At 37.2% G+C, this 22,690-nt stretch overlaps 1 protein-coding gene across 1 annotated transcript in view; it reads left to right on the forward strand.

Moving 5' to 3' along the window:
- The window catches only part of SYCP2 (synaptonemal complex protein 2), a 63,971-nt gene that overhangs the window by 22,073 nt on the left and 19,208 nt on the right, over positions 1-22,690 (forward strand). The window contains 11 exon segments of the mRNA XM_005688420.2: positions 4,277-4,425; positions 5,843-5,917; positions 6,376-6,522; positions 8,983-9,082; positions 9,915-10,072; positions 11,789-11,858; positions 12,502-12,559; positions 13,735-13,868; positions 14,017-14,453; positions 21,190-21,317; positions 22,074-22,110. Of these exon segments, the coding sequence (XP_005688477.2) occupies positions 4,277-4,425; positions 5,843-5,917; positions 6,376-6,522; positions 8,983-9,082; positions 9,915-10,072; positions 11,789-11,858; positions 12,502-12,559; positions 13,735-13,868; positions 14,017-14,453; positions 21,190-21,317; positions 22,074-22,110 (1,493 nt within the window).

A 22,690-nucleotide genomic window follows, 5' to 3' on the forward strand; every position in this document is an offset into this window, starting at 1 on the left:
CTTAGTTTTAGAATAGTTTTAGATTACAAAAAACTTTCCAAACTAGTTTAGAAAGTTTCCATATACATCCTCAGCCAATTTCTCTTATTTTTTTAATTGTGGTAAAAATCACAACATAAAATTTACCATCTTAAGCATTTATAAGTGTATAGTTCAGTAGTGTTAAGTACATTCATATTATTGTGAAACAAATCTTCGGAACTCTTCTTATCTTGAGCAGTTGAAACTCTATAGCCATTAAACAGTTCTCCTTTCCCATTTCAGTCCCTGTAACCACCATTCTACTTTTTGTTTTTATGAAATTGACTATTTTAAGTGGAATCATACAGTATGTCTTTTTGTGACTGGCTTATTTCACTTAACATAATGTCTTCTGCAGTTTTAACATCATATTTTTTTATGGTACGTTCATCACTGTATCTTAAAAAGTCTACTTGAAAACCAATACAATATTATAAAGTAATTAGCCTCCAATTAAAATAAATAAATTTGTATTTTAAAAAAAAAGTCTACTTGAATCCTGTGTCATCTTCTGTCTCATTACTTTTCCATTCATAGCCAATTTTGAGAATATAGTTTTTACTAAATCTTTCCTTCTCTTGCTTTTCATTTCTGTTTTTTTCTACATCCTGTTTTACATCCCACTCCACCAACATTTCCACTGACATTTCAGATGTCAAGATGACAATTAACTCTTATTAATATCATTATATGCACTTCCACGGACTTCCCTGGTAGCTCAGACAGTAAAAAAATCTATCTGCAATCCAGGAAACCTGGGTTCCATCCTTGGGTCAGCAAGATCCCCTGGAGAAGGGAATGGCTACCCATTCCAATATTCTGACCTAGAGAATTCCATGGACAGAGGAGCCTGGTAAGCTACAGTCCATGGGGTCGCAAAGAGTGGGACACGACTCAGTGACTTATCACTTTTGCTTTTGTCCATGTTTCCTCAGATGGTAAAGCATCTGCTTTCAATGCGGAAGACCCAGGTTCGATCCCTGGGTTGGGAAGCTCCTCTGGAGAAAGGAAATGGCAACCCACTCCAGTACTCTTGCCTGGAAAATTTCATGGATGGAGGAGCATTGTCCATACATCTATTTCTGCTTTATTGACTATGCCAAAGCCTTTGACTGTGTGGATCACAATAAACTCTGGAAAATTCTGAAAGAGATGGGAATACCAGACCACCTGACCTGCCTCTTGAGAAACCTATATGCAGGTCAGGAAGCAACAGTTAGAACTGGACATGGAACAAAAGACTGGTTCCAAATAGGAAAAGGAATATGTCAAGGCTGTATATTGTCACCCTGCTTATTTAACTTCTATGCAGAGTACATCATGAGAAATGCTGGGCTGGAAGAAGCACAAGCTGGAATCAAGATTGCCCGGAGAAATATCAATAACCTCAGATATGCAGATGACACCACTCTTATGGCAGAAAGTGAAGAGGAACTAAAAAGATAAAAGTGAAAGAGGAGAGTGAAAAAGTTTTCTTAAAGCTCAACATTCAGAAAACGAAGATCATGGCATCTGGTCCCATCACTTCATGGGAAATAGATGGGGAAACAATGGAAACAGTGTCACACTTTATTTTTTTGGTCTCCAAAATCGCTGCAGATGGTGATTGCAGCTATGAAATTAAAGGATGCTTACTCCTTGGAGGGAAAGTTATGACCAACTTAGATAGCATATTAAAAAGCAGAGACACTACTTTGCCAACAAAGGTCCGTCTAGTCAAGGCTATGGTTTTTCCAGTGGTCATGTATGGATGTGAGACCTGGACTGTGAAGAAAGCTGAGTGCCGAAGAATTGATGCTTTTGAACTGTGGTGTTGGAGAAGACTCTTGAGAGTCCCTTGGACTGCAAGGAGATCCAGCCAGTCCATTCTGAAGGAGATCAACCCTGAGATTTCTTTGGAGGGAATGATGCTAAAGCTGAAACTCCAGTACTTTGGCCACCTCATGAGAAGAGTTGACTCACTGGAAAAGACTCTGATGCTGGGAGGGATTGGGGGCAGGAGGAGAAGGGGATGACTGAGAATGAGATTTGCTGAATGGCCTCACTGACTCGATGGACATGAGTGAACTCCGGGAGTTGGTGATGGACCTGGAGGCCTGGCGTGCTATGATTCATGGGGTCACAAAGAGTTGGACACGACTGAGCTACTGAACTGAACTGAATTGACTGATGTTTCCTCCTTCCCTGGTGGCTCAGTGAAGAATCCACCTGCCAGTGCAGGAGACACGGGTTCAATCCCTATGTCAGGAAGATCCCCTGGAAAAGGAAATGGCAACTCATGCTAGTCCTCTTGCCTAAGAAATCCCAGGACAGAGGAGCCTGGTGGGCTACCATCCATAGGGTTGCAAGAGAGTCGGACATGACTCTGTTGCACCAAAACACCAACATACATGCTTCAATCCTTAAACTAACCCTTTGTGGCACACATACAAGGAAAGTATGGCTTGTGCTCAGGACTCTTGAAGACCTTGCACTCTCTCTGTCATCTGACTATTCATTTGTATCTTTTACTGTCATTTGTAATAAAGTGGTGATGTTGTCTACCTGTATGGAACAAGCACGATCTGAGTTTCTACATAACTGGCACAGATGGATTCTGGCTATCAAGCAGTCAGTTCAATTCAGTTCAGTTGCTCAGTCACATCTGACTCTTTGTGACCCCATGGACTGCAGCACACCAGACTTCCCTGTACTTCACCATCTCCCACAGCTTACTCAAAGTCATGTCCATTGAGTCGGTGATGGTATCCAACCATCTCATCTTCTGTCACCCCCTTCTCCTGCCTTCAGTCTTTCCCAGCATCAGGGTCTTTGCCAGTGAATTAGCTCTTCACATCAGGTGGCCAAGGTATTGGAGCTTCAGCATCGGTCCTTCCAAAGAATATTCAGGGTTGATTTCCTTTAGGATTGACTGGTTGGATCTCCTTGCAGTCCAAGGGACTCTCAAGAGTCTTCTCCAACATTACAGTTCTAAATTATCAATTCTTAGGTACTCAGCCTTCTTTATGGTCCAGCTCTTATATCTGTACATGACTACTGGAAAAACCATAGCTTTGACTGTACAAACCTTTGTTGGCAAACTGATGTCTCTGCTTTTTAATATGCTGTCTAGGCTGGTCATGGTTTGTTTGTTTTTTTTTTTCCCAAGGAGCAAGCATCTTTTAATTTCATGGCTGCAGTCACTGTCAGCGGTGATTTTGGAGCCCAAGAAAATAGTCTGTCACTGTTGCCATTGTTTCCCCATCTGTTTATCATGAAGTGATGGGATTGGATGCCATGATCTTAGTTTTTTGAATGAGTTTTAAGCCAGCTTTTTCACTCTGCTTTCACCTTCATCAAAAGGCTCTTTCTGTAGCTCCTTTTCACTTTCTGTCATAAGGGTGCTGTCATCTGCATATCTGAGGTTATTGGTATTTCTCCCAGCAATCTTGATTCCAGCTTGTGCTTCATCCAGCCCAGCATTTCGCATAATAATACTCTGCATGTAAGTTAAATAAGCAGAGTGACAATATACAGCCTTGACATTACTCCTTTTCCTATTTGGAACCAGTCAGTTCCATGTCTGGTTCTAACTGTTGGTTCTTGACCTGCATACAGATTTCTCAGGAAGCAGATAAAGGTGGTCTGATATTCCCATCTCTTTAAGAATTTTCGACAGTTTGTTGTGATCCACACAGTCAAAGGTTATAGCATAGTCAATGAAGCAGAACTAAATGTTTTTCTGGAATTCTCTTGCTTTTCCTATGATCCAGAGGATGTTGGCAATTTGATCTCTGGTTCCTCTGCCTTTTCTAAATCCAGCTGGACATCTGAAAGTTCTCGGTTCATGTACTGTTGAAGCCTTGTTTGCAGGATTTTGAGCATTACCTTGCTAGCATGTGAAATGAGTGCAATTGTGTGGTAGTTTGAACATTCTTTGGCATTGCCCTTCTTTGGGATTGGAATGAAAGCAATGGTTCTAGAGAAAAAGAATATCTACAGTTGCAGACTAGGGGAATGGTGAAGTAGCAGCTCCACAGGGTGTTGTTAGACCCTTTGTTCAATTTACAGGAATATATAAAAGACTCGTGGACAATTTTTGTTTCCATAAGTAGTTAGTACCAGAATTGACTCAATACTGTTAAATCCTAAAAGTTAATTTTGTTTCAGTTCATTTTAATTGATATGCTGCATGCTTTTCTTATTTATAATATACCTATAGAGTGGTATCATAGAAATGAATGTAAACTAATCAGTGTGATTTATTTGTGTACAGTGAGAGAATCGAAGAAGCTACTGACTGTAATTCTGAAAAATACAGTAAAAATTAGTAAAAGAGAAGGGAAAGAATTGCTTTTGTATTTTGATGCATCATTAGAAATCACTAATGTGGCACAAAAAATTTTTGGTGGAAATAAATATAAGGTAAGTTAAACTTTTAAATATTTTCATAATTCTGGGAACTTGGGACTGTAAGTTTCAGTGATTTTTTTTTTTCCTCTACAGTTCTTAAATAACATATAGATTTTTAGTTCTTTAAATTTGTGTTGTGGAATAACCATCATATTATCAGCAGTACCCTTTCAGATATCTATTAGAATGAATCTCAGATGACAAAACTAGCAGCAGCTACTCAAAACATTTAATGATGAATTCCTGCCAGGTGTTTAAAAAATGAAATGAGACAAAGTGCTGTTTTTAAGATACTAAACATTGTGAGAATTACAGAATATGTCTCAGAAGAAGTAAGTGGCGTAAAGAAAATGATGCATAGAATTTGAAGAAAGAGAATGCTCATTAAGAGTCAGATCTGAAGGAAAGGCTATGGAGTTGGACCTTGAAATGGCCTTTGAAATTAATGAAATTTAGATAAGATGTTTTCCAGGATTGTGGAAAACATAATGAGTCGGATTTATTTAGGATTCAATATAACAGTTCATGTTATATTTAGGGATATGTTCAGTTGACAAGTTTGGGTGATGCCTGTCTTAGTTTGTTCAGGCTGCTGCTAAGTCGCTTCAGTCGTGTCCGACTCTGTGCGACCCTATAGACGGCAGCCCATGAGGCTCCCCCATCCCTGGGATTCTCCAGGCAAGAACACTGGAGTGGGTTGCCATTTCCTTCTCCAGTGCATGAAAATGAAAAGTGAAAGTGAAGTCACTCAGTCGTGTCCGACTCTTCGTGACCCCATGGACTGCAGCCTACTAGGCTCCTCCGTCCATGGGATTTTCGAGGCAAGAGTACTGGAGTGGGGTGCCATTGCCTTCTCCGTTGTTCAGGCTACTGTAACAAAAATACTGTGGTTTGGTGTCTTAAATACATTTATTTCTCATAGTTCTGGAGGCCAGAAGTCAGATCAGGGTGCCAGCAGATTCAGTGTATGGGGAGAGTCCATTTTCTAGTTTATCAATGGCAGTCTTTTCACTGTGTCCTTACATGGTGAGGGAGTTCTCTGAGGTCTCTTTTATAAGGGCAGTAATCCCATTCATAAAGGTTCTGCCCTTATGACCTAAGCATGACCCAAAGGCCTGCCCTCCTAATACCATTCTTGGGGACTAAGTTTCAATGTGTGAGTTGTGAGGAAACACATTCAGTCTATAACATGGAAAAGATTTATGGTGAAAAATAGCAGATAATATGCTTGTGAGGAACCTTTACCAAAATTGTAGGCTAAGACTATAGTTAGGGAGTCTTGAAGTGTCCTGAGAAGAGTATTTATATGTATTTAAAATTGATTTACGATAATTTGGTGATTTGGAAAGAAGCAGATATAGGAAATATTGCATTAAAAATGGAAAGAACTGGGAGAAAATGACACCCCATTGAATTAATTTAATTTTAGGAATTTACCAGAAAACAAGGTATATCTGTTGCCAAAACATCTGTGCATATTCTTTTTGATGCAAGTGGATCACAGGTATGTGTCTCACTTACTTGATTTCTATCACTGGTCTAAGTTTAACCCTAAATAATAATAGCACAGTTATAAGTTTGTCTTGGAGAATAAATAAATTCTCTCAGTGCCCCAACAAGGTATATGTGACTTTGTAAACATGTTATTAATAATAATTTATTTCAGTACAGAAGGTAGATTGTTATTCATTAATACCAGTCTTGGTAACTTTAAAAATCAGAAATATATATTCTGCCACTAATGCCAAAGCCTCTTTTATGTCTGTTAACATTTGAAAAAGTGGATGCTTTTTGTTGGGTCACTTTGTAGGATTGAAAATTGTAATAGTACATAGATATGAGACAAAAAGAACTAACCTTTATGAGTGTGAGATGAATGAGTGCTTTATGAAGACATCTAGTCATTTTTGAGGACTTCCTATGGTTTGCACTTTTAAACAATTTTTCCTTATTTTCCAACAGATTCTAGTCCCAGAAAGTCAAATCTCATCAGTTGAAGAAGAACATATTAGTTGGAAAGAAAAAGCTAACCTCCAAGAAGAATTTACTAAACCTCCAAAATATATCAAAAACAGTAATCAAGGGGATAGAAAAAATAGCCAGCCTGAGGTACATATGGTGTCAAAACCATCATTTATAAAGCAGCATAGGCAAATCATTGTTATAGAAAAATGTATCTAGAATTCAAATGTCAGTAACATTTTAGAATATTTCCCGTGCCTTTTACAAATACGAACAAAAGATAGTGTTTCAGCACACGGTGTTCATATGAAAGGGTTAGGGATTTAGGACAGAATATACTATATCCGTGTAAGTTTCAAATTAGAGTTATATAGGAAAGTACTACTTTTTTCTTTTATCCTTTCTGTCCTATCTTTGCACTTGGCTTTAATCTAGAATACAAATTTATAATGTAATGTTCAATTTATTTGCATGAGGAAAAGCAAAATATTAGGTTCTTTTTCCTCCTCCATAAAGGATCTCTAGGCCACGTTTGATAGAACCATTTCTCAGACTTCAGGGAACTGAAGTCTAGCCTCAAACTCTTATCTTTTGCCTCAAATTTGCATCTGCTTCCATGCTTCAGTAATATTGCTATTAATTTTTCTGATGATGTCCTTGATTCCAGCCTCCTCTCACCCTATACCTAGAACCAAGGTGCTAGTGAATATTCTTTTATAATATTTCTCACATGGTTTCCTCCTCATTCTCTTCGCTGTTACTCATTTTAGTGTACCTAGTGGTGTCTTTGACATTATTGGTCCATCCTGTGAGCTGCCCTGTGAGGTATACAGCTGATTTTTCTCATACCAATATCCTAGTAGCATTATTCTGCTCAGAAAGCCTTGTGATCTCTGTTTATCCCATTATATCTAAATTTTGACTTAATTTGACCTTCTGTAATTTAATTTTACTCTTTCAAAATACCCTCCACTTTAGTATGGTCAGTTGCTTTACTCTGTCTTTTTTGTCACACTCATTCTTGCCTCTATACCTTCATTCATGCTGTTTTCAGCTCTTGTCTAAAGTGTACTTAAACTTGTAAATCTTTGTTCATTTTTACTTTCTTGATGGACTGATTAATTGTTTTTACTAATCTCTCATCTTGCCTGTAACTCTCACAGGCTCCTCCATACATTGTTACTCACTATTTATCCCTTTTGTCTGTGTCCTTCATTAAATTAAAAATACCATTTTGTCAACTATAGTTCCGTCAGGTGATTAGATTATAAAGCCTTTTTGGGGGTCTTTATCAGAATCATAACTTGAGTACTTATTAAAAATACAGATTCTTAGACTCTCCACCTTAAACCTATTGACTTATAACACAAAGTCTGGAAAAGATCTTAAGCACACTAAAGTTTGAAAAACATTGCACTGTTGTTAAATACCTGCTATGTTTTCAATAAGGATTAGCCTTTTGAAGCATTTATATAAATAAGTAACTTTTGGGATCCCATTCATTATATACAACGCTAGGAACTGTAATTTCTTTAAGACAAATCTGCTGGTTTGGTAGCTTATTTTCTGGTTAATCTTAACATTCACTTTTCTCCTAGCCTTCCAAACCATTCCTCCATGCCCCATATACATACCTACTCAAAATTCCATCAGTATTTTTTCCTATGCCTTTTTAAAAATAATTGTCTTCTGCTTCTTTCCAGTTTGTCTTCAGTACTCCTTTGTATGGCATCCTCTGGAATGCCAATCCCTGGTAGTCCCACCTCTGCTTATCTACTTCAGTTGTTCTTATCAGTCATTCTAGGCTAAAGTTAGAAAATGCAAACCTTTTTGGAACACTAGTTTGTGTGTCCGGAAAAGGCAATGGCATCCGACTCCAGCACTCTTGCCTGGAAAATCCCATGGACGGAGGAGCCTGGTGGGCTGCAGTCCATGGTGTCGCTAAGAGTCAGACACGACTGAGCAACTTCACTTTCATTTTTCACTTTCATGCATTGGAGAAGGAAATGGCAACCCACTCCAGTGTTCTTGCCTGGAGAATCCCAGGGACCGGGGAGCTTCATGGGCTGCCGTCTATGGGGTTGCACAGAGTCGGACACGATTGAAGCGACTTAGCAGCAGCAGCAGCTTGTGTGCCTCTGAAACTCTGAATTCCCGTTTTATTTTTTTTTTACTCCTGTTTTTTTAGCTGCTTTTTACTCTAAAGTCAGTTTAGTCTTCAAAATTCTGTTTAACATTGTGAAAGCTTTCACAAACAAGTTTACCTAAATGTGTATTCCAAACATTGTCCTTATAAAATAGAATAGGAGACTGTGAGCCAGTGGTTAACTAGGTACACTGAGTATCAGTGAAATATTTTTAGCAAAAACATATAAAGTTCCTGTATTTAAGTCTGGATATTCTTTAAAACAATATCCTCATTTTGACTATTAATACTAGGATAAAATCCTTCAAATCAGACTAAATGCAGAAATATTTGAATATCATATTATTTATAAAATACATCTTTTGTGTGTAGTCAAGGTAAAATGTTATGAAAAAAATTGTAGGATATTTATTTTCAAGAGAGAATGTGTATTTACTGTGGTTTTTTCCTCATGGTTTAAGATAATTACTCCTAGCAAAAGAAAAATGTCTGAAGCATCAATGATTGTTCCTGGTGCAGATAGATACACTGTGAGAAGTCCAATACTTTTAGTCGATACATGTAAGTTTTATAATCTTAAAAGATTTCTAACAAGTATTATTTAAAGCAGGCATTTTTAAAATTTAGGAATATTCTGGACCTAATTTACCTAGAGGATAATTTTGTGATAGAAAAATTGATAGAATATGAACCACAGATGTCTTGTGTCAAAAAATATCAAATGTGTGAAAGATTTAATGGGTATCTATATAAATATTTTTCAAAATATTAATATCTGGTATTAAGAGCTTATTATAATTTAAGCAGGACTCAGCCTAACATAGTGGATAAAATGTTAATAAGGCTGCTTGGGCTTGTTTCCCCACTTCCAGGTGTGTACTCCATAGGTAAGTTTAGAACCAGTTTCCTTTCTATGAAATGGGACTAAAGTGTCTAACCTCATTAAATTGTTTAAAGGATTAAATAATTATTTATTAAACAAGTATTGTGCAACATTTAGACTGTGCCTGGTACATACTAAGAGCTAAATAAAAGTTCAAAAATAATGCTATATACTAGTTGATGTAAACACAGCATTATTTAATCTTTATGACAATTTAATAGTGACCTTCTATTCCCAAAATCTGCTTGCCTAGTGGGAAATTAATGTTTCACACACTTCTCAGACTTAACAAGTACAAAATAAATTCATCTTTCCACCCTCCCTGCCAGTTTCTCTCCATTTCTTATCTTGGTAAATGGAATCCATATTGAGTTACTCATCTAAATCAGAAACCTGGGACCCATCCTAGAAGACTCCCCTTTTTAACTTTCTTCAGCAAAAAGTATCTCAGTGATAGCAACATACAGTTTTAAAATCCGACAAATAAAAGTCCTTTGTCCTCCATTCTAGCAACACCACGAAAAAGAAGAATTAAACCACCACTGCAAATGACGAGTTCTACAGAAAAACCTGGTGTTTCGAAAACATCGGAACAAGGAGTGGATTATGCTGTATCACTTAAATCTAGACCATCTGAAGAGAAAAAGAGAGGAGATAATATAGACAAAGTAACTTTGAAAGCATTTTTAAATATTAAGTTTTTAATCACATTATTGTAGAAATACTGTTGAACTAACTTCTTTGGCAAACTGGGTCTTACTTAAGCAGTGAGTGTCTTACTTTTTTAAAAAGTATTGCTTTAAATTTTTTTTCATGTCATTTTTTGTCCTTAAAAGTAAGGTCTTATCACTCACTGTGCTAACAATAAAATTTAGAAATACTTATTCAACTCTTGGTTTATACGTTCAGTAAGAGAAATGAACTTGCCGTCATTCTTGTATTCTGTTGTATGTGTTCTCAGATGTACATACAGGATGCAGTAAAAGCCTAATGGAGAGGCAGATGGGCTTCCCAGGTGGCATTAGTGGTAAAGAATCCACCTGCAATGCAGGAGACTGGGTTCAATCCCTGGGTTGGGAAGATCCTCTGGAGAAGGGCATGATAACCCACTCCAGTATCCTTGCCTGAAGAATCTCAAGGACAGAGGAGCCTGGTAGGCTACAGTCCATGGGGTCACAAACAGTTGGACATGACTAAAGTGACTTAGCACAGCACAGAGGGCAGACAACTCTCTCTAATCCCAGAGCTGGAGAGGAGGATAAAGATCAGGAGATGTTCTTTTAGGAGATGGAGAGTGAGTTGATTTTTGGAGTCAGTAAAGGTTATTAGTCAGATGGATATCAAGGAGCACATTCTTTCCAGGTAGTTGAAGAAATGGGACAGAGCAGGGAATGGATAAGAGCAAGTTGTATCTTGGAGAAATAGGTAATCAAGAGATACAGATAAGTTTGTAGATGAACAGCTCAAAAGTTTTTGTTTTCTCTGAAGGGCGAGGATGTTGAGCGTCTCTTGATGCAGAGGGCTCAGGGACACATGAAGGTTTGGAATAAGCACTGAGGGATAGTGGAGAGGGCTAAGAATAAGTACAAGTGGTAGGCAGTGTTGAGGGCCCAGTTCACATTAAAGACTATAAATCTTACCATGGCATTAGTTCAGTAATAAGTATAATTTCCTCAAGTAAAGTTTAGCATTCTTGATATTACAGTTGAAAAAAAAGATGGTGGATGTAAAAAAAAATGTAATGGTTATGTGGCGGAAAGATAAGGGTAGAACATACCCTGTGCACTTGTACACTTTCATACTGCTCCTCTCCCAGTGTGGAGAACCACTGGCTAGATTAGAGAAGATAGGATGAAGCAGAATATCTTAGCTAGGGAGTATATTTTTCTGATAGTGATGGCATATTTTTATTTTGTCTGAACAACTGTGTATATGTGGCTGTGGAAAGAAAGAAGCTTGTTGTCATCAAGAAGTTACCTGTGCAGTGGCCAAAACTTTACAAGATCATTTGACACTTCAGTTCATATGTATATTGAGAAAAGACAGAATAGATGCAGCCTATGAGATCAAGAGCAATAGATGACATGGCATGGAGGTTCCAGAAATTCTCAGAGAGAAAAATTACATTATTTTTCTAGCTATGGTTGAGATCAGAAAATTTATAGGCTATAATGCCTCCTAATCTGCAATAAAAGGTACTTTCTTGTGTTTTAGGATAAGAGTATTCTAGAATGGGCATAATTTTATGAAAGAAACAGAACTATCCAACTTTTAATCATAAGGCAAAATTTTAAAGTTTTAAACTTTAATACTCTTAACTTTTAAAAGTCATTTTCATATAATGCCTTAATTCAAATTAATATTAAAATTTCTCCTGTTTGTAGCCTATCAAAACTACTAAAGTTGTAGAAAAGACAGAAAATAAGGACACTGAATTCCCAAACCAAAATTTTAGTAAGTACTTTTTGGTTCAATTTTTGTCATTCTTTCTTATATATATATATACACACACACACACACATATATATATATACATACATATATATTTCTATAACTTCACTGAGCTTCATTTATTTGAAAAAGATTTATAATGAATACATTCAGCTCTATGCAGAGAACTTAGAAATTATGGGGAAGTATAATAACAGCCTTTGTTCCCAAGAAGTTTGGGTCTGGGAGTGGGAAGATGGGGAGAAGGCAATGGCACCCCACTCCAGTACTCCTGCCTGGAAAATCCCATGGACGGATGAGCCTGATAGGCTGCAGTCCATGGGGTCGCTGAGGGTCGGGCAAGACTGAGCGACTTCATTTTCACTTTTCACTTTCCTGCATTGGAGAAGGAAATGGCAACCCACTCCATGTTCTTGCCTGGAGAATCCCAGGGGTGGGCGAGCCTGGTGGGCTGCCATCCATGGGGTCACATGGAGTCGGCCACGACTGAAGTGACTTAGCAGCAGCAGCAGCAGCAGCAGTGGGAAAATGAGACCAATCAATCTCTCCATCCCAATATATGAACTTTGATCAAAATCTACACTGGCTTTCATTTAACCCTACCAATTGGATGAAAAAATGATACCATAATTTTTGTTTCATTTAGGTGAATTCCAGGAAATTGTTCTCGATTCACAGCCAGCAGGAAGAATAGATAAACCTGTGTAAGTGTGAGAATATCCATCTAGTCATTTAGCCTATAGTGTTACTCTATTTAGATGACTGTAACAAATTTAAAAGATCATATAACAGATTTAAAAGGACCATAGCCTATCACTTCATGGGAAATAGGTGGGGAAAATGTGCAAACTGTCAGATTTTGTTTTCTTGGGCTCCAAAATCAATGCAGATGGTAACTGCAGCCATGAAATTAAAAGATGCTTGTGCCTTGAAAGAATAGCTATGACAGACCTAGACAGCATATTAAAAAGCAGAGACATAACTTTGCCCACAAAGATCCATATAGTCAAAGCTGTGGTTTTTCCAGTAGTCACGTGGATGTGAGAGCTGGACCATAAAGAAGGCTGCACACCGAAGAGTTGATGTTTTCAAACTGGTGCTGGAGAAGACTCTAGAAAGTTCCTTGGACAGCAAGGAGATCAAATGAGTCAATCCTAAAGAAAATCAACCCTGAGTATTCTTTGGAAGGACTGATGCTGAAGTTGAAGCTCCGATACTTTGGCCATCTGACATGAAGAGCTAACTCATTGGAAAAGACCCTGATTCTGAGAAAGATTGAGGGGAAGAGGAGAATGGGGCAACAGAGGATGAGATGGTTGAATGGCATCACTAACTCAGGGAGATGATGAAGGACAGAGAAAACTGGCATGCTGCAGTCCATGGGGTTGCAAAGAGTCAGACGTGACTTAGCAACTGATAAACAAATTTAAAGGAAAAGCCCTTTATGTTATTAGAATGTAGTATTGGTTATAGAAGTAAACATCTTTCAAGTATTATGATAGTACCGTGGTGAATAGCTTGTATGTTTTTCTGTATCAACTGATATAACTCTTCCAATTGAGAGACTTAAAATGAATAAAAGCTTTAAAATAATAAAGCATGAATAAGAAGAAATTTAACGAAGTTTAAATACCCATGAAGATATATGTCAGATACCTGAGATGTATTTAGGTAGATCACAAAATAGAAGCAATAATGGAATTTTAAAAATAATATTCTTTAATAAATTATACAGTAAGTTTTAATTTTCATCAAGACTTTTGAAAATTTTTATACTTTAACAAATTTCTATCAATAAACATTGACTAAGAAAAAGTCAAGACCTTATACCAGAATGATAGGCTAAGGTTTTATAATGAGCAAATGAATTATTTTTCAGGTTACCTGATGTTTTAGACAATACCTGTGGAGATAAAATGCACTCCAAATGGGCATGTTGGACACCTGTAACAAATATTAAGCTGTGTAATAACCAAAGAGCAAGTACTTCATCAAGAGACACATTTAATCAAGGTGAAACAGTTTTCGCTGTATATAAAATAGTTATTCAAGGAAATACTCATTTCTTGAAATGTCTTAACAAATATTTTGGTTTTAATAAATTTTATATATGATCAATTTTATAAATTTAATAAGGATTAATTTCTCATTTTCCCACTAGATATTGTTATCAACCAAAAACTTAGTAAACAAAAGTCATCCTCTTCAATATCTGATGATGATTCTGAGGAAGCAGGAAAGGTACAGTATAGGAAGGAGATAATGCAGCATAACAGAACAGATAAAGCAGAAGCAGATGACTGCCACCAAAGCAGACAACAACTAGGTCACTCTACACACTCGGAGGAGAAAAGTATTGAGAATACCAAGCAGAGTGATTGGTGTATTGAATCTGAAACTACTTTTAAATCAGTTCTCCTAAATAAGACAGTTGAAGAATCTGTGATCTACAAGAAGAAATACATGTTGTCAAAAGATGTGAATAGTGATATTTGTGATCAAAGCCCTTCTCCTCAAAAAAATGCAAAAAGTCATAGAAAATCAGGGAGAAGATTGACATCTGAATTTAATTCCTGGAATCTGAAACAAAAAAACACAGTGAGTTTTCAGTGTGTTTTATTTCTGCATACCTATAATAGGCATCCTTTATAACATAAAGTGAAAGAAGCTTAACGGCTACAAATTTAATGTTTGTAATTCCCCTGTGCTTTTCTTAATTGAACTGTATTTGATTTATATAGTATTATATTAGTTTCAGGTGTATAATATAACAATTCAATATTTTTATAGCTTATATTCCTTCTAAAGTTATTACAAAACAACAGTTGTGTTTCTCGGTGCTGTGTGATTTACCCTTGTTGCGCATCTATTTTATACTTAGTAGTTTGCATCTCTTAATCCCATACCCCTTATCTTACCCTTCTCCTCTTCCCTCTCCCCACTGGTAGCCAAGAAAGTAATACCCTGTTCTTTAATTCAAGATTAGACTCTGAGAATGAGTGCTCCTGAACTCTTTTCTGACCTCTCCCCAGTCCCATAGTGATAGAACTCGTGTGCCCACTAGTGCATAGCAGGCATGTAAATAGGTATAGCATGTATGAGCCCTGCAGTTCCTTGTCTCCTCTTGTTGGGTCTCCCCACTCTGTCCCTCAGATTCTTTTGAATATGGTATAGAACTGTCTATGGCTCTCTTATGTGCTTATCTTTCTTTTCAATAAATGATTGTGTGGTTTTTTTTCCCCGTTTTAACCTACTGAAGTATAGAGGCTATGTTTTGTTCAACATTCATTTTCCTGTATGGCCTAGCACAGCTTTGCACATAGTAGCATCTGAAACATTTCTTGGATTTTGCCTTTAAGTTTGACAAGGCTTTTCAAGAAAGGATGTAAATGGGGTGGAGGAAACATGTTGTTCGTCTTCATTGGAGCCTCCTTTTCTTCAGATTCATTGTCTGTAGAACATCTCCAGAACAGTTTTAGCTAGTATACACCATATTTTGAGACTGAAAGTTTCCTTTTTGTTGTGGTTACCATAAATCTTTTCTTTGGTCATTGCTATCAAGATGCAGATTAAAGAAAATTTTCTAATGTGAATACATTTCCACTGGCAATAATACAATCCGTTTCTTCACTGTGCCTTAAAAGATACAGGATCTATAGGCCTTCATTTATCTTCCAGAGTATTACTAATACCTGGGTAGCCAGATTTCTAGAGTCAATGTAAAATGTTTATATATTGGAGCATTTTAGTGTACAAGTGAAATATTTAATAGCTAATCTTTAAGTTTTATATAATTAGATATTATTTAATTTGTCTTGACCAGACTACTCTTTATTTTGTTTTCAACCTGCAAATCACATTTTCTATTTTAGCTGCTTTCTTTTTTAACCAAATCCTTTTGGTTATTTTTTTCTTATCAGTATGCTGTTCTTCCTAGTCTTAGCTGCTATTTAGTTTCTTCAGACAGTGGAAGTAAGGTTTTTGTTGTCTGAGTGTTGATCTGTCCTTCAATTTTAAACTGTTTTCATTGGAATTTAGAATCACTCCACAGAATTTTTCTGATTTAGTCATTATTTTTTCCTGGAAGCACCAAAACTTGATCATCTTTTCTAAGCTGTGCTCTGATTTTTTTAAAAATCAACTTGTTTTCAGAAGTTCTTTTCACTCCTTCATAGTGCACTCTCTTTATTACTATGCTAGAGTTTCTGCCACTGTCCTCCAAGATAGTCATCTGTCTGATCCTGTCTTCCACTGGATAAGCCCAGAGAAATAGAACGTCTATAGTTCAGTAGTACAGATTTCCTACATTGACTCCAATTATGTAAAAGTTCTTAATACACTCTTTTAGGGGAGGTTTGTTTTTGCCACATTTTTATCAAGGTGAGTATACCCTGTCTTTATTCTGGTAATCTCAAGAAGAGCTAGTAATAACTTATTATTTACTGTATATAAAAACATATGAACTTAAAAAGTGATTAAAATAGTATATTTTATGTCATGCTATATTTGTTCAGTCACTCAGTTGTGTCCAACTCTTTGCAACCCCATGGATTGCAGCACACCAGGCCTCCCTGTCCATCACCAACTCCCGGAGTCCACCCCAAACCATGTCCATTAAGTCAGTGATGCCATCCAACCTCTGAGTGATGCCATCTCATCCTCTGTCGTCCCCTTTTCCTCCTGCCTTAAATCTTTCCCAGCATCAGGGTGGCCAAAGTATTGCAGTTCCAGTTTCAGTGTCAGTCCTTCCAATGAATATTCAGGGGTGATTTCCTTTAGGACTGACTGGTTGGATCTCCTTGCTGTCCAAGGGACTCTCAAGAGTCTTATCCAACACCACAAATCAAAAGCATCAATTCTTCAGTGCTCAGCTTTCTTTATGGTCCAACTCAATCCATACATGACTACTGGAAAAACTATAGCTTTGACTAGGCAGACCTTTGAGGGCAAGGTAATGTCTCTGCTCTTTAATAGGCTGTCTAGGTTGGTCATAACTTTTCTTCCAAGGAGCAAGCATCTTTCAATTTCATGCCTGCAGTCATCATCTGCAGTGATGTTGGAGCCCAAAACAAGAAATTTGGTCACTGTTTTCACTGTTTCCCCATCTATTTCCCATGAAGTGATGGGACCAGATGCCATGATCTTCGTTTTCTGAATGTTGAGCTTTAAGACAACTTTTTCACTCTCCTCTTTCACTTTCATCAACAGGCTCTTTAGTTCATCTTCACTTTCTGCCATAAGGGTGGTGTCATCTGCATATCTGAGGTTATTGATATTTCTCCCGGAAATCTTGATTCCAGCTTGTGTTTCTTCCAGTCCAGCATTTCTCGTGATGTACTCTGCATATAATTTAAATAAGCAGGGTGACAATATACAGCCTTGACGTATTCCTTTCCCAATTTGGAACCAGTCCGTTGTTCCATGTCCAGTTCTAACTGTTGCTTGCTGACCTGCATACAGATTTCTCAAGAGGCAGGTTAGGTGGTCTGGTATTCCCATCTCTTGAAGAATTTTCCAGTTTGTTGTGATCCACACAGTCAAAGGCTTTGGCATAGTCAGTAAAGCAGTAGATGTTTTTCTGGAACTCTTTTGCTTTTTTGATGATCAAACAGATGTTGGCAATTTGATCTCTGGTTCCTCTGCCTTTCGTAAATCCAGCTTGAACATCTGGAAGTTCATGGTTCACATACTGTTGAAGCCTGGCTTGTAGAGTTTTGAGCATTACTTTGCTAGCGTGTGAGATGAGTGCAATTGTAAGGTAGTTTGAGCATTCTTTCACATTGCCTTTCTTTGGGATTAGAATGAAAACTGACATTTTCCAATGCTGTGGCCACTGCTGAGTTTTCCAAGTTTGCTGGCATATTGCGTGCAGCACTTTCACAGCATCATCTTTTAGGATTTGAAATAGCTCAACTGGAATTCCATCACCTCCACTAGCTTTGTTTGTAATAATGCTTTTTAAGGCCCACTTGACTTCACATTCCAGTATGTCTGGCTCTAGGTGAGTGATCACACCATCGTGATTATCTGGGTCGTGAAGATTTTTTTGTACAGTTCTTCTGTGTATTCTTGCCACCTCTTCTTACTATCTCCTGCTTCTGTTACATCCATACCATTTCTGTCCTTTATCGAGCCCATCTTTGCATGAAATGTTCCCTTTGTATCTCTGATTTTCTTGAAGAGATCTCCAGTCTTTCCCATTTTGTTGTTTTCCTCTATTTCTTTGCATTGATCACTGAGGAAGGCTTTCTTATCTCTTCTTGCTATTCTTTGGAACTCTGCATTCAGATTCTTATATCTTTCCTTTTTTCCTTTGCTTTTCACTTCTCTTCTTTTCACAGCTATTTGTTTGGCCTCCCCAGACAGCCATTTTGCTGTTTTGCATTTCTTTTCCATGGGGATGGTCTTGATCCCTGTCTCCTGTATAGTGTCACAGACCTCAGTCCATAGTTCATCAGGCACTCTGTCTATCAGATCTAGTCCCTTAAATCTATTTCTCACTTCCACTGTATAATCATAAGGGATTTAACTTAGGTCATACCTGAATGGTCTAGTGGTTTTTCCTACTTTCTTCAATTTAAGTCTGAATTTGGCAATAAGGAGTTCATGATCTGAGCCACAATCAGCTCCTGGTCTTGTTTTTGTTGACTGTATCGAGCTTCTCCATCTTCGGCTGCAAAGAATATAATCAGTCTGATTTCGGTGTTGACCATCTGGTGATGTCCATGTGTAGAGTCTTCTCTTGTGTTGTTGGAAGAGGGTGTTTGCTATGACCAGTGCATTTTCTTGGCAAAACTCTATTAGTCTTTGCCCTGCTTCATTCTGTATTCCAAGGCCAAATTTGCCTGTTACTCCAGGTGTTTCTTGACCTCCTACTTTTTGCATTCCAATCCCCTATAATGAAAAGGACATCTTTATTGGGGTGTTAGTTCTAAAAGTTCCTGTAGGTCTTCAGAGAACCGTTCAGCTTCTTCAGCATTACTTGTTGGGGCATAGACTTGGATTAGCGTGGGTGGCTGCGACCGGCACACATAGCCGAGAGGATGGGCAGAAGCTGGGAGGACCCCATACCCAAGGGGCAGCTGAGGTCAGGGGCAGTAGCCGAGAGTGCCAGGCTGCAACAGCACAGGAACGGCCAAGAGGAGCTACCCCACGTCCGAGGTCAGGGGTGGCGGCCAAGAGGAGCTACCCCACATCCAAGGAGCGGTGGCTGTGTGGGCGCAGGAGGGCCTAGAGGAGCTATTCCATGTTCAAGGTCAGGAAGGGCGGCGGTGAGGAGATAAGCCTCGTCCAAGATAAGGAGCAGTAGCTGCGCTTTGCTGGAGCAGCCGTGAAGAGATAGCCCACATCCAAGGTAAGAGAAACCCAAGTAAGACGATAGGTGTTGCAAGAGGGCATCAGAGGGCAGACACACTGAAACCATCCTCACAGAAAACTAGTCAATCTAATCACACTAGGACCACAGCCTTGTCTAAGAAACTAAGCCATGCCAGTGGGGCCACCCAAGACAGGTGGGTCATGGTGGAGAGGTCTGACAGAATGTGGTCCACTGGAGAAGGGAATGGCAAACCACTTCCGTATTCTTGCCTTGAGAACCCCATGAACAGTATGAAAAGGCAAAATGATAGGATACTGAAAGAGGAACTCCCCAGGTCAGTAGGTGCCCAATATGCTACTGGAGATCAGTGGAGAAATAACTTCAGAAAGAATGAAGGGATGGAGCCAAAGCAAAAATAATACCCAGTTGTGGATGTGACTGGTGATAGAAGCAAGGTCTGATGCTATAAAGAGCAATATTGCATAGGAACCTGGAATGTCAGGTCCATAAATCAAGGCAAAGTGGAAGTGGTCAAACAAGAGATGGCAAGAGTGAACATCAACATTCTAGGAATCAGCGAACTAAAATGGACTGGAATGGGTGAATTTAACTCAGATGAGCATTATATCTACTCCTGCGGGCAGGAATCCCTTAGAAGAAATGAAGTAGCTATCATGGTCAACAAGAGAGTCCGAAATGCAGTACTTGGATAAAATCTCAAAAACGACAGAATGATCTCTGTTCATTTCCAAGGCAAACCATTCAATATCACAGTAATCCAAGTCTTCTAGTATGTATGTAGTATATTTCCTTTTCCTGTCCTAGGGCATTTTGTAAGACTTCTAGAATGATGTTTTATAGGAGTGGTGACAGCAGAGATCTTTCCTTGTTTCTCTTATCAGTGGGAAAATATCTAGTTTCTCTTCTTTAAGTTGTAATGCTAGCTATAATTTTTTTTAGATGTTCTTTATCAAGTTGAGGACATTCCCCTCCATTCCTAGTTTACTGAGAATTGTGAGTGGATATTGGATTTTGTCAAATGCTTTTGTACATCTATTGATATGATCTTATTATGTTTCTTACTTAGTATGGCTTATATTAGTTGATTTTCAAATGTTGAATCAACATCACATACCTGAAATTAAGTCCACTTGGTTGTGGTACATAATTTTTTTTCTACATTGTTGGATTCAATTTGCTAAACTTTTTGTTGAGGCTTTTTGTACCTATGTTTATAGAAGATGCTAGCCTGTAGTTTTCCTTTCTTGTAAGTTCTTTGATTTTGGTACTAGGGTATATTGGTTTCATACAGTGAGCTAAGAAGTACTCCCTCTGCTTCTACCTTCTGAAAGGTTGTGAAAAATTATGATTCTTCCTTAAATGTTCAATAAAACCCAAAGGTGAACCCATTGGCCTCTTGCTATTTTGGCAGGTATTAATTATTGATTCACTTTTTTTTAATAGATTAGGCCTATTCAGGTAATTTATTTCTCTCTGTGAGTTTTGGTAAAACTTATCTTTCAAGGAATTGGTCAGTTTGGGTTATCAAATTCATTAACATAGAGTTGTTCATAATACTTTTTTATTAGCCTTGTGATTTATTATCCATGTGATTGCCTCTCATTTCTGATATTAGTAAATTCTGTCTTTTTTCTCTTTTTTCCTTATTTGGCCAGAGGCTTATCAATTTTATTGATCATTTCAAAGAACCAACTCTTGGTTTCTTTCAGTTTTTTACAGTTTTCCCCGCATGGATAGAAACATTTTTTTAACTGCTACCAAGCACTCTCCACAGTTCTATATGTTAAAAGACTGTATCCTAGGTTGTTTTAGTGCCTAACAAAGCCAAAATTTATTAAATAATTTCTTTTTTAAAACAATAAATTTCTGACCCCTTTTATTCCTCTTTGTAGTTATTTAATGAACCAGATTTTTCTTAAATTTTCTTTTCAGCCTTTTTTTTTTCTTTTGAAGGTTAACTGGTAGAGTTTTTAAGTAACTTATAAATTATTTCAGAGAGAAAAATCAAAAGGGAAAGGATTTACTGATGCAGCAGAATCTTTGATAAACCAAATTAATAAGCGATACCAGCCAAAGGACAGCATACAGTCTGCAAGAAAATCAAAGGAGTCTTTGATTGACAGGTATGCTCTTAAACTTTAGAAATGAATATTTTCCTGACACATACAACTAAATTATTTTACATAGTTTTAAGGTTAGCTTTAAACATACTTGCAGATAATGTAACTTTCCATTTGAAAACACAGGTACTTATTTACTTTTATAAATAGTATCTGCTTATATTATATAGAAAGGGAACTAAAATTAGAAGTAGTCATTTAAGAATATTATATTGGTACAGCATACCATTTCACAAATCTTTAGGATATAGACATTTTAGAAATTATATTTATTGAGTCTATGATGAATAAAACTAAATATATTTAAATATATTGCTGAAGAAAATACCAAACTTAAATGAGCTAAAATGAGTTATATAGCAAATGATGTATTCCTTGTTTGCAGTCTTTTTGAAAGTTTTATTTCATTATAAAATATTTCTTTACAGTCTTCCAGGTGGTTGGTTCATGTTTAAATTAGTTTTGGCTTTATATGGCATGGAAAAAATTAGTCTTATGGCAGAACCATTCATTTTAAATTGCCTGGCACCTCCTGCTGCATGACTGATTCAGCTTAGATTCTATTATTGTTACTGTTAGTAAAGTACGGCTGAAGTTGCAAAGGTATTAGACTAGTACTGTCACATTTCAGTTATTTGTGGCATATTAAATATAGACTTAGTGACCCAAATATGTTTTACCTTATATAAAATGGCTTTTATGAAATACATTCTACTGACATTTTAATTGCCTTTTTAACTGACAAAACCTTTTTTATAGTGGTTTTTCAAACAAATCAGATCTACAGCTCGGTAAGGTAAGTTTCATTTATTTAATTACACCAAACGTATAGTCAAAGACAATGATAATTTAACTTTACAGTAAAGTAGTAGGATGGATGTAGATTTAATGTTTTCAGCATATTGAAAGACAGATTAAACAACTGACAAGTTTAGTGTCAAGTATTCAAGATAGCCCCCTAAACTTCCGTTCCGCTTTTCAAAGAAAATGCTTCTTTTAACATATATGTGTGATATTTTTACTTTTTGGTACATGATTCAGACCATTTTTTTTCCCTAGCTCATCCTATCTCTCCTGACAATAAGATTATTCTTAAGTCCATATTTTTGTTAGAAGCATTTACTCTTCAGCCAGGTTTAAAATATCAGTTATCTTTGATTTCTTCCTCACAGTTATCTCCACTTAATTTTAAGTTTTGAGATTCTCCTTCTGTAATTTCCTCTTGAATCTTCCTTCTCCAGACATGCCAACTCCAGTTTGCTTTTTTTATTTCTAATCCCCAGCTTTATGCAATTCTTTTTATCGCTAATATTTTCTCTGTGCCAATCCATTCATTACCCTTAGTACTAGCTTTTTTACTTTCCAAAGCACACAGC

This window comes from Capra hircus, chromosome 13 (assembly GCF_001704415.2).
Source record: "Capra hircus breed San Clemente chromosome 13, ASM170441v1, whole genome shotgun sequence".
Taxonomy (NCBI): domain Eukaryota; kingdom Metazoa; phylum Chordata; class Mammalia; order Artiodactyla; family Bovidae; genus Capra; species Capra hircus.